This window comes from Conger conger, chromosome 7, assembly GCF_963514075.1.
Source record: "Conger conger chromosome 7, fConCon1.1, whole genome shotgun sequence".
Lineage (NCBI taxonomy): Eukaryota > Metazoa > Chordata > Actinopteri > Anguilliformes > Congridae > Conger > Conger conger.
In genome coordinates, this window is record NC_083766.1 from 18,237,022 (window position 1) to 18,249,435 (window position 12,414).

The window sequence follows — 12,414 nt, forward strand, 5'->3', positions numbered from 1 at the left end:
ATACTTTCCGATCTCATTGTATATTTAAATTAGCTGTGGCAGGGCGTGGCCTCTTTGGCCAGGCCTGGCCAATGCCGTACAGGCAGTAGAATGAGGGCGGTTCGGTCTGTTCGGAAGAGAAGTTCTCCATCAGCGCGAGCTTCAGGAGCGCTCAGTTAAGATAGAGAGGGAGTCAAGCGGCAGCAAGGGGTGGCTGTACGACCCTCTTTTGAGGGGGTCCGATTATAACAAAAAATATATACACACATATATAGCCATTCTACACGCTCAGGCCGCAAGATAGGTCCTGTGTTGAGTTTAGGCATTTTAAAATAAGCATTACATCTGTCTATACATTTTTAAAGATGCCTATTTTACTTTTCTTGATAGACACGTCCGCTTCTATGAACCAGCGCACTTATTTGGGTACGACGTATCTGGACATTGCTAAAGGCGCGGTTGAGATCTTTATGAAGGTAAAGAATCATTTTACCCATACTTTTCAGAAAAATATCTTGCCTTGTTGGAGCGGAGCGTCCCTTTAAAATAATCAATCGAATTTAACGTGTATTGTTTCGTTTTCTTTAACAGCTGCGTGCCCGAGACCCGGCTAGTAGAGGCGACAGGTACATGCTAGTTACATTTGATGAGCCACCATACGGAGTTAAGGTAAATAAATGCTCTTAAATTGTGTTTTGTTATGGTTTCTGCGCAAATATTTTCTGGTATTGAGACTCTACTGTCCCTCTGGTTCGTAGTTGCGGGGTCAGGCGGCCTCCCTTGCGGCGAAAACGGCTAATTTTTGTTAAAATACCCGCAGAGCCGGAGCAACACAGCCTGTGAACATGGCGGACATTTTGCTTTTGTACATGGAGAGCTTGGGCGCTGAGATGGAGGTGGGGAGATTTATTATCCACCATACGTCACGGGTGACGCAGTGATGGAGTAGCTCATCTCGGATTGGACAACTGCCCTGCACCTCGCTCATGGCCTCCTCTCACATCCGCTCTATGACTTCCCTTTGCTCACTACCATTGGTCAATGCGGACTGTGTCAGTCAAACTTCTTTTCATTTGCTGAGAGGCTTCTTTCCTCCTGTGTGAGAGAATAGATATGTGTGTGCGTTTAAACCTTTTTTTATTTTATTTTTTTACAGGCAAATACATGCATCTTTTTTCCCAGTGAAGTGCCCCTGAAATATAATAAAATCAGTGCGCCCCAGTCCACGCACAAACATCATTCCCTTCTCACTGTCCCTTCAATTAGCCCTCAGGTTTCACTATGGCCTGCCAACCAGGTTCATTAACTGAATTCATGATCTTGCTAAAGTTGAGCAAGAAATGGAGAGTTCATTAGGTTCATGTGTAAATTACATGGGGCTGTACTGAGGCAGATTGAATGGGAACTAAGCAAGTTATCAACAATTGAGTGCCCATCTACACAGTTTACATGTGAAATACAGTGAGGAATGTGCTTTCTTACATTACCAGCAATTACAAGGATGTGCTAGATGTGTGTGAATGATGTATAGGCAAGACTGAAAAACAAATTTGGTAGAGAGAGACACTCACTGCATTGAAAACACAGCCCGCAGATTTGAGCTTAATTAGCACACAGATTTTAGCTTAAGTATTGACGGTGTTTTTAATGTTGTACATGGAAACTGCCCCCAGCTATTGTCCTTTGTTTTGTTGAAACCACTTCTTGTGAGAGTATAGGCCTATGTCAGTTGCAAAGAGCTTTCTTTATTTGTAATTGTTAAATATATTTTTTAATGACTTCTCCTGTAATCCTACATGCAAACTCCTCTCAGACCTGCAGTGGATATATGGAGAATGCTGGATAGAAAGCTTTACTTTGCCCATTGCAGTTATTCATGAGGTATTCTGTATGTACATCCCGGCTGTATCTGTCGGAGCATCATGCATTTATCATGATGCATACATTTTTCAGGCATATATTTTTTGTTGCACTGAGCTGCAGGTATGGTACAGCTGCAATTAGCAGTTTGTGCGTGTCACATATCTGTAGATGGTGAAATATAATGTGCTCTATTTGTGGCTGGACGTTGATGGTGACAGTGTGAGTGGCTTAGTTCCTGTGAGTTCATTAGTGCCGTCTCTCTGGCAGGTGGCCAGCCATCCCCTGGGGGCTTTTCTAAGCCATCTTCTCTCCGCCTTTGTGTCAAAGCTTTCTCTCGCTTTCTGTCGATCTCTCTGTCTGTCTGTCTCTCTCACTCCCATCACTCTCTCTCTTCCTCTCTCTCTCTCCCTCTTTCTCTCTATCCCCTCTCTCCCTCTCTCTCCCCTCTCTCCCTCCCTCTCTCCCCCTATAAACTCGGGCGTGTCAGGAATGCTGTTGTTGTCCTAAGAAGGTCCAGACCCCTCTCATTGCTCAGGTGGTATCTTGTTTCTCTTTTTTTATGGCTGTTTTTTTTTTTTTTTTTAAACAACCCCCCCCCCCCCAAGAGCTGCCTACTCCCTTGTCATGAATTACAGTTTGCAAAGTTGCGTCACTGCTTTCTTGTTTTTTAAATTTTTTTTAAATTTTTTTTTAAATTTTTTACTTTTTACTGTTTTTAATGAGACTCAAACTGCACCAGAACAGTCCATTAAGTACTGAAAGTCCTGTCTCCTGTTCAGCACAATCCCCTGCCCCTCACTCCTGCCCACGGCTGCCCCCCAGTGCTAAGCTGCCCAGTCAACTTCACATTAACACTGCCACCTGGAAGCTGCTGACTTCTGGGGGTTCTTCACCAGTTAGGAGTTTTCCCCTGTCACTTATCTGAGAGATGGTCTTTTGCTAATCAGTAAAGTGTTCCACAGAGACACTGGCATTGACAGCAGGCCTTTCCTCCCTCTGTTTAATGCCAGCGCTGAAGTGGAGTGGCATGAACCTCTGGTTGAGCAACAGCCCTTAAGGAGCCTTTAAAAAAAAAAAAATCCTCCCTTTGTTTTTCCTTTGGTCTTTCCACACCTTGCATGGTGGGCGTTAGAACTGCAGTGGGAATTCTGCTCTTTGATTTATGCTCAGCCAGCGGTCTTGATCTGCTTCAGAATGATGCGTTTGAAACGAGTCTGTATGCAGAAATGGTTGTTCAGTAACGATGATGTAGCCATGGAGCATCACCATTTTACAAGTCTGTCAGAGAACTTATGAGAATCAGATTTTAATGACGAGAGTTCTGTTCCCTGCTCTGGTTTGCAAGTCTTTCATACTGTTGAGTGAATGATCACGCAAGTCATACACACACACACACGCTCATGTACATTCACACACTTGAGTCTCTCTCACTCCTGAATAAGCTACGCTGACTTGAGGTGGGATCACTGATTCATTACCTTCCATCACAAACCATCAAATTGTTGCGATTGAAGTGCCTTACTATTGCTTCCACCCACTACTTCCTTCCAGGGGGTTCTCCTGAAGGCCTCAGTCAGTGCAGAGTTCTGCTAACAAAGGCGCTGAACTCCGGCTGGGAGGCTTAGCCACTGCGACTTACTGCGAGAGCCGTTTGACATTTCTGCCGTCAGCTCCCATGAGCCCTTTAACGCTAGCTGTACTGCGTGCGGTCACAGTGCTCACTTCCATCTTACCTGGGACACTGATATGTGTTTACATTCACTGCAGGTAGTTTTAAGGACAGCAGAATGCATCTGTCCCTACCCCCCTTCATGTTTCCCGCTAGGCTTGCTCTTGGACTGAACTCATTGCCCCCCCTTTGCCGTCCATTTGAAGAGAAACAGGATTTTTAAATGGGCGTTCCCGGCATTCCCTCTCAAACGGATGCCCACAGCTCTGAAAACCGCTGCGAACGTCTTCATCGTCGGGGGTCATGGGGACGCTCCCTCTCAGAAATTGGAAGAGCGGGACCCCCTGCGATTGGGCAGATGGAGCGGCCGTTTGGATTGGACCAGAGTCGTGCCTGAACGCACTTAATTCCATTGACGTGACGGTTCTCCTTTGTCCCACGCCTGTATCTGTATCTCAGTGTAACAGCAGCAGGAACGCCCTCGCTGCACATTTCTCCGGCTCGCAGCCGAATGAAACACCCGCTATCCAGGAAGCGGACGGGACTGTGTGTCCTCAAGTAACTGTACTCAGCCAAATGGTCCACCACGTTTGATTTTAAAACGTGGTGATAAACTTGTGGGACAGTTAAAGGGTTAAAATACCATGAGTAGTAGGAGGATCATGGGAACTTTATGGCTGGGCAAGGAACAGGCATGGCTTTAACTGCATGGAGGCCAACAAAAGCAGGATATTTTCAATTCAATTCGCTATGTATATCTATTGCTTTTTTTAAGCAGCTTTTGTGTACATTTTTCACAGTGATGCAGAGATTCGAGTGACACGGTTACATTTATGCTATTATTTAGCTGACGCTTTTATCGATAGCGTCTTACAGTTGATTTGACAAAGCAGGGGACAAATCCCCCTGGATCTTATTGTGGCTACACTAGGGATTTGAACCATCAACTTTCCGGGTCCCAGTCATGTACCTTAGCCACTAGGCTACAGGTTATTCAGACTATGCTGAAGGTTGACGCTTTAGTGTCTTAATGGCACCAGGCCATGAATAAAGTGGCTGTAAATGGAGCCTCTTCGGTCCATTTTGGTACCAGCATGCGTACTTGTCACTTTGCCTCAATCCTATTTTAATCATTCTAGTCAGAATGACATCAGTGAAGAATTGCATGGAGGCCAACAAAAGCAGGATACTGTCAATTCAATTCGCTATGTATATCTATTGCGTTTTTTCACTGGGACACAGTGCATGAAAATGAGGAAAGAGGGGGCCCGAACTCCCCAAAAGCCAGCACGTGAGCTAAAGATACTCCCCAGAGGGAAGACAGAATAGTCAGATATTAGCAAGAAAAAACATGTTGTAAAGAAATCTCAGGAGGACCCTGGTATTGGGAGGAATCCTAATCTCTCCTCCCTGTCTTCACTTGGACTGGGTCTCCTACAGCTGTTCTGAAGGGACTGACTAGGACACCATTCTCAGCAAGATGGGTCTGCAAGCTACTTCCCAAATACAGCCTTGAAGAACCGGACGTTCTGGTGTAAATTTACCCGACACACTCCAGTACAGTTTGACGTTTAAACGCATCTCTTATTTTACTCCAGTCACAACAGCTGTTCTTTCAGCTGCGACTCTGCTGCATTAGCCAAGCCCTGTCAGGAGCCTTGTTTCTTCCTGTCACGGCGCTCAGGCTGAAGACGCGGATGCTGAATTTGAGTCATGTGAAAGGAACTGTTCGAGAGGGCCAGTGTGGCAGGCAATGCAGGAGGATACAAGGTTGCTTGACAGCAGGGGCTTACAGTGAGGTACGTAAGTGTTTGGACAGTGATACAATTTCTGTTCTTTTGGCTCTTTACTCCAGCACATTGGATTTGGAATTAAATCAATATGAGGTTAATGTGCAGACTGTCGCCTTTAATTTGAGGGTATTTACAGTGGGCTCCAGAATTATTGGCACCCTTGATAAATATGCACAGAATTGCTAAACTAAAGCATAATACTGGTGCCGTTTTATGATTTTATTTGAGACTTGGTGACCCCAAGTGACAAGCAATCTCTGCAAATCTTAAACTATGATTCCTGGGGTACTCATGGCCACCCTCACCATCTTCCTTACCATCCGTAGGGATAATATGCACTTGAATCCTCTTCCTGTCACATTTGCAGCCATTCCATAGTTTTTATGCCTTTTCATACACTAGTGAAGCCGAATCACACAATATAGTTCCTTTAGATGGAGATTATCTAAATTAAGTCAAATTGTATTGAATTCGAACATAAAAGTTGTTTGTTATATGTGGCCTTTTTTCTCCATTTTCATTAAGGTTGCCAATAATTCAATCGCTTCCTTAGTGCAGGTGCAATAATGTTTTCAGTATTTAATCTTGATTCTAGGCTTTTGATTGCCTTTTGAGTCGTATTGGTGTTTTTCAACATGAGGAGCGGAGTTGTGCCAAGGACAGTCAAGGAAGCCATTATGAGGCTGCTGAGTAATAGGGAAATATAATCAGAGACAAATCTTAAGCTTACAAAAATCAACTGCTTGGAACATCATGTAGAAGAAAGAGCTGAGCAATTTCAAAGGGTACCGAAAGTACCTGAAATATTCTGCAGAGTTCTGGAAAAATGGTCTAGAGGACAGATGAGACCAAGATTGACTTGAATCAAGAGTGATGGCAAGAGCAGAATGTGGAGGTAAAAAAGATCCAGAGCACCCACTCTCCTCAACTGTGAAATGTGGTGGTGGGGGTGTTACTCTTCGGGCATGTATGGCTGGCTTGATAATGTAACTGCTGATAGCAGCAGCAGAATGAATTCTGAAGTGTACTGAGGTTCAATCAAATGCCTCCAAACTCGTTGGATCGTGCTTCATCCCACAGCAAGGCAGTGGTCCAAAACATACACCAATGCTCTCTTTCTATTTAATGTTCCAAACAGTTTGTTTTGGTAAGCCTATTGTTTGGCCTATGCCTCTCACAGTTTTTTTTCTTAGTTCTCAGCCTTATAATGACTTCAATGACTTTAATTTGCACAACTCTGGTCCTCATGTTGACGAATAACAGATTAATAACAGTTAATAACAGCTCCTGCTTTAACCAATAACAGACTCCAATGGCAATCAAAAGCCTAGAATGAGAAATAGACACAGACACTGAAAGCTTTCCTATACCTGCCATAAGGAAACAATTGAATAAACCTGACTATTCAGAAACAGCCGAGAAGCCAACTGTCCGAATACTTTTGGTCCCCTAAAATGAGAATGTTTGAAAAGGGATGTAACACGGATCGCCTGATATGGATGTATACTCCCAAATTAAAGGTGACAGTCTGCACTTTAACCTCATATTGATTGTTTCATTTCAAATCCAGTGTGCTGGAGTACAGAGCCAAAAGAACATAAATTGTATCACCATCCAAGTACTTACAGACCTCGGTAAATCAGGGTAATTTAGGTACTATGGACTCAAAGCAAATGTGTCATGTACAACAATGAAGAAAAAGCAGTTCTCAAACCATTTCCTCTAAATATGCGTAGCGATTAAAAATCTTAATGATAATATCATGCAGAGCTCTAAATTGTGTTTGTATAAGCAGCTTTTGTGTACATTTTTCACAGTGATGCAGAGATTCGAGTGACACGGTTACATTTATGCTATTATTTAGCTGACGCTTTTATCGATAGCGTCTTACAGTTGATTTGATAAAGCAGGGGACAAATCCCCCTGGATCTTATTGTGGTTACACTAGGGATTTGAACCATCAACTTTCCGGGTCCCAGTCATGTACCTTAGCCACTAGGCTACAGGTTATTCAGACTATGCTGAAGGTTGACGCTTTAGTGTCTTAATGGCGCCAGGCCATGAATAAAGTGGCTGTAAATGGAGCCTCTTCGGCCCATTTTGGTACCGGCATGCGTACTTGTCTCTTTGCCTCAATCCTATTTTAATCATTCTAGTCAGAATGACATCAGTGAAGAATTGCACTGACCACCAGGCAATGAATTGGTTCAGCTATGTGCCAAGAGTCGACACAGACTTATTGCAGTAGGCTGTGACACTGGGCTGACTTGTTGTAGAGGGCACAGAAGACCCATGATTCATGAAGGAAGAAAAAAAAAGCCCTTAGCTCAGCATATGGCTTTTTGGTAAATCCTACGTTTCCCATAATGCTAAAGGATAACAGACAAAAGTAAGTTAGCCTGTCCTTTAGGATTTCTTTTGTGAAGTGGGTAGAGTTGTGCTAGTGATAATACTCTCATATATCCAGCGAGCTTTGGAAAGGTCTCGGTGCGTGATTTGAGGCGTAAATGTCTTGGCTGCGGGGCATCACATTTCATGGGGTAATTGTGTCGGGCCCGGGCTTTGATGGCAGTGAGTAGTGACGGTGTCTGTCAGGGTTTGAGTCGTACCTGCCCTGCTGCAGGCAGGGACAGGCTGTAATCCATACACACGGGCCTTCTGCCTGACCGCAAAGAAAACACCTGCACCAGATGGCTTCTTTTCCTCTGCTCCTTTTTCTGCAGTGTCTATATCATCTCCTCTTTACTTTGCGATAGCAGTTAGCTCTCTCCCTCTTTCTCTCTCTCTCTCTCTCTCCCTCTCCTTCTGTTTGTATCTCTCCCCCCTTCCCTCCCCCTTTCTCCCCCCTCTTCCTCCCTCTCTCCTTCCTCCTTCTCCCTCTCTCCTTCCTCCCTCTCCCTCCTTTCTCCCTCTCTTCCTCCCTCTCCCTCCCTTTCTCTCACTCTCCTCCCTCCCTCCCTCTCTCTCCTTCCTCTCCCTCTCCCTCCCTCCCTCCCTCCCTCTCTCTCTCTCTCTCTCTCTCTCTCTCCCTCCCTCTTTCTCTTGGTTTCACTAGTGAGCCGAGGCAGTGATATGAGGAGAAGCTGTGATCGCAGTCATGCTCATACAGGGCCAATTAATTCTTAATGCAAGATGAGGGAACGGAGGAGAATCGGAGGGAAAATACTCCGCATTTTGAATAATTGAGTTCATGCATGAGTTCAGTCTACGGGAGGGGTTATGTCTGCTGTGAGCTTTTCTTATACAAGGCTGCAGAAATAGGTTCTGACTGTCCCCGCTGTTCAAAGTGTAACCGTGTGTGTGTGTGTGTGCATGGGCATACAACCGTACTTGACAACGAGTGCAGACTATATATATTCTATCAGTTTGTGTCTCTCTTTCACTCTATATATGGAAAGACTGACACACACACACTCTCTGTTTTTATATCGGCGCATACTGTAAGTGCCCTGTTTTAAGATCAGCTGTAGAAGACATTTGGACAAACCGAAAAACAAGGGTCTGGCCTGGTCTTATCAGTGTGAGCAGCACTGTTTACTCTGACTATATGGGAAATGTACCATTATAGGATGTTTGTTTAGGCAGTTGAGTTTTGTTGCAAAGTGTTTGGCTAATGCTGCGGCATACAGTAGTGTATTGGAAGCTGTGGGAAAGTTTGTTCTTTCCAGAACATTACACTGTTTGCTCTGCACTTCTGAGGAAACACCACAGACAGCGGTGACACAAAGACAACCCCCATCCTATTAGTATTAGTGCTGCCTCTTCACAAAGTGCATCTCATGTTGGTACCTTTAAATGTTTACACACCTGCACACACACACACACACACACACATACATGCTTATGCACTCACAAATAAACACACACACACACACACACACACACACTACCCTGGTTTAAAATCCAGTTATGATGCGACTGAAATCTTGAGCTGGTCAATCCATTTTGAGTAAAGAGCTGGTCTAACTGGTCTAACTGGTCAACCAGCTAAACCTAGCTTGAGCTGGGGTTTTTTTCCCAGTAGGGTGCACACAAACAGAAGGGTGTATGCACATAAGCACGTACGCGGACAGACACAGTAACATACGTGGACACATTCTCATTCCCTGTCCCTGCTTCACTTCTCTCTTATCCCTATATTATGTGTAATTCTGTTAAACAGGAAGACGCTCTGACCTCCTGGAGTGAGAGTAACCATAGTGTTCCGAACAGTTCTGAGGTTGACGGGTCCAGGTCATATGCACTTGTCCGCAGTCCTTATGCCGTGTGCGTTTGTGGGAGTGTTGCAGTTCGGTCCATTTAAGATCGCTGCATTCAGTCGAACTGGATCGCTGAAGATGGAAAAGGAAATTGGTCTCATCTGCTTCAATGCTGACCGGCTGGCACGGCTACTGCACGTTAGCCGCGCAGACATTGTGCGCTGCTTGGGCAATACCGAGGACGTTACTCTAAAAGAAAGGCCAGAGTCATCTGGTGAAATCACTCCTCTGCGTCTGGACAAAAGTCTTATTAGCAGCGATAACAAGAGGAGGAGAAGGTGGGGGTGGGGGTGCTACGTGGAATGCCAGTCGGCAGCATACATCTGCCTGTTCTGCCGTGTAGTGGAGGTATCGCGCGTGTACAGACCTATCCAAACTGTTTTCAACGAACAGCGGAAGTGACGTCGCTGTTCCTGGAAATCCTCCGTTTTGTTTACAAGGTAACAAGCTAGCTGGAACCAATCACAAGCCTTGCCTAAACTCAGTAGTCAGACCCAGATTCCTGAACTACAGTGGCATGACTTTTCCATCTGTCTTTACTCAATTTTCAATTTAAGTGTGGTTTGTTGGAATGAAAAACATTTGTGTTGCCAAAGCATATACACGTAATGTGAATGTACAATGCACAGTAGAAGAATATATTTCCATTTAAGGCCTTTATTCAGTGACACGCAGATTCCGTTTATCATTAGTTAATTTTTTTACATACAGTTATGCAGCTCGATATTTCCTGAAGCATTTCAGGTTAAGTAGCATATCAGTGCTACAACCGCGGTGTACCGCTGGAGTTGCAAGCCTAGTTCCCTAACTATTACACTACACCGCTGACCTATAATCACACAGTGTAGTATTCTTTCAATATTTTGAAGTGGAAGGGCATCACTAAATGCCTAAATAATTCACAGTGGTTGATAAGTAATTATGAAATACAACATTTTATTGAAAAGATATAGAAATATAGATATTGAAATTAGTAAGGCTTAAGGTGGGGGTATGTAAAGTTCTTTATGTTCACTCTCTCCCTCTGTCCCTCCCTCTCTTCCTCTCTCTCCGTCTCCCCCCCTCTCCCTCACTTTCTCTCTACCCCACTCTCTCTCTCTCCCCCTCTCTCCCTCCCGTTCTCTCTCGCAGGCGGGATGGAAGGAGAACCACGCCACCTTCATGAGCGAGCTGAAGAACCTGCAGGCCTCGGGTCTGACCACGCTGGGTCCCGCGCTCCGCTCCTCCTTCGACCTGCTCAACCTCAACCGCCTCGTCTCGGGCATCGACAACTATGGACAGGTACCAGGCCCCGCGGTCCTGTGGACCAAGACTTGCAGTCCTGTGGACCGAGCCCCGCGGTCCTGTGGATCTAGCTCTGTGTTCCTGTGGACCGAGTCTCTCTGGTCCTGTGGAGTCCAAACAGAAACCCAGGCACCTGTATGACTCTGGCGAATGGTGAACTCCGTCTCGTCTTTTAAGTCCCAACTGAACACACTCATATGACCCCTTTTATCTTTTTAATAACATTTGATTATATTATATTTTATTTCATTACTCTGTTTATCTGTGTCTTGCTTCTGTTTGTATTTAGCTTTTCTATTTTGTACAACCCTTTGTAACCTAGTCTTTTGAAAAGTGCTATATAAAGTTGTTATTATTATTACTATTATTATAAAAGGAACAAGCATTTCTGCATTGAATTCACACATACGCCCATTTTTCTGGCCTTCGTGGCTGACTCCTCTTCAGAGCTCGCGTTAGGAGAGATTTATTCTTCGCTTTGAATGGCTGTTAAAAGGCGAAAGGGAAAGGGTTTATTTATAGGACAGCTTCAGAAGCCCCAGGACCTGTACACTGTGTGTGTTAAAGGTGTGTGTCTTTGATAACGTTGGGTGAAATGATGGTGGATTTTCGTGCTGTAGAGCAATGTAGAAAGCAGGTGCGCATCCACTGTGCTGTGTGCGCACAAGAGCTCAGTCCCTGCTGCCCTCCACAGTGATAAACAGAGAATACACACAACATCTTCACCCTCCTCCTCCTCTCTCACGCTCTCTCCCTCTTAAGTCTCTTCATTAGTAAAAAGGAGTATGTTTTCCTCCACCATGTTGTAGTTGCTCTTCCTTGTTCCCAGATATTTTCAGAGAGGACTATTTTTCCCCCTCCTCTGTCTTCGTCACGTAAACCTCAAGTAATTATAGCCTCGTCTCCCCCGCGAGCTCCGCTAACGTCCAGGGATGGCCGCCTTCGGCGTTCGCTCTGCGGGGGGTCCCCCTCTCCCGCCCCCCCCCCTCCCCCAGGGGCAGAACGATGTGCAAGTGGGAAACGAGTCTCGCCCTCATCCCTCTTTCTCTCTCCTCTCTCCTCAGGGCAGGAATCCTTTCTTCCTGGAGCCCTCGGTGATCATCACCATCACTGACGGCAGCAAGCTGACGCACACTTCGGGGGTGCAGGAGGAGGTGAGAACAGGAGAGAAGGCTTCCCCGAGCAGGTGGAGGGCTGTCGTCGATGTGCAGGAACAGGGGAAGGCTACGGAACACGCGTCGCCGCTCCTGTGGAGGCAAATAATTACCCCAGGAGTTGCGGTCGCATTCATTTAAGCATTCGCAGGATGTTTGCGACCAGGATTTGGAAACAAGGGCATCAGACAGCACTGGACGAACACGGCTAGGCCGACCTGGGTGAAATATGTATTTGTTTTGGATTCAAATATGATGCTATGCTTTACTGAGCTTGTCTGTATTGGAACCAATGAAAACTAAAACAAAAAGTGTGAATTTCGCCTTCTGGCCCTCTTGGCAGGCACAATTACATACCATTACATTATTGGCATTTGGCAGACGCTCTTATCCAGAGCAACGTACAGTTGATT

General features: G+C 45.2%; 1 protein-coding gene across 1 annotated transcript in view; it reads left to right on the plus strand.

Annotated features, from left to right (window-relative positions):
• The first annotated feature begins 148 nt into the window (after positions 1-148).
• Positions 149-12,414, plus strand: part of LOC133132754 (integrator complex subunit 6-like) — a 26,431-nt gene continuing 14,165 nt past the window's right edge. The window contains exons 1-4 of the mRNA XM_061248441.1: positions 149-455; positions 571-648; positions 10,695-10,844; positions 11,912-12,001. Coding sequence (XP_061104425.1) covers positions 345-455; positions 571-648; positions 10,695-10,844; positions 11,912-12,001 — 429 coding nt within the window. The 5' untranslated portion in view covers positions 149-344. The remainder of the gene's footprint in view (positions 456-570; positions 649-10,694; positions 10,845-11,911; positions 12,002-12,414) is intronic.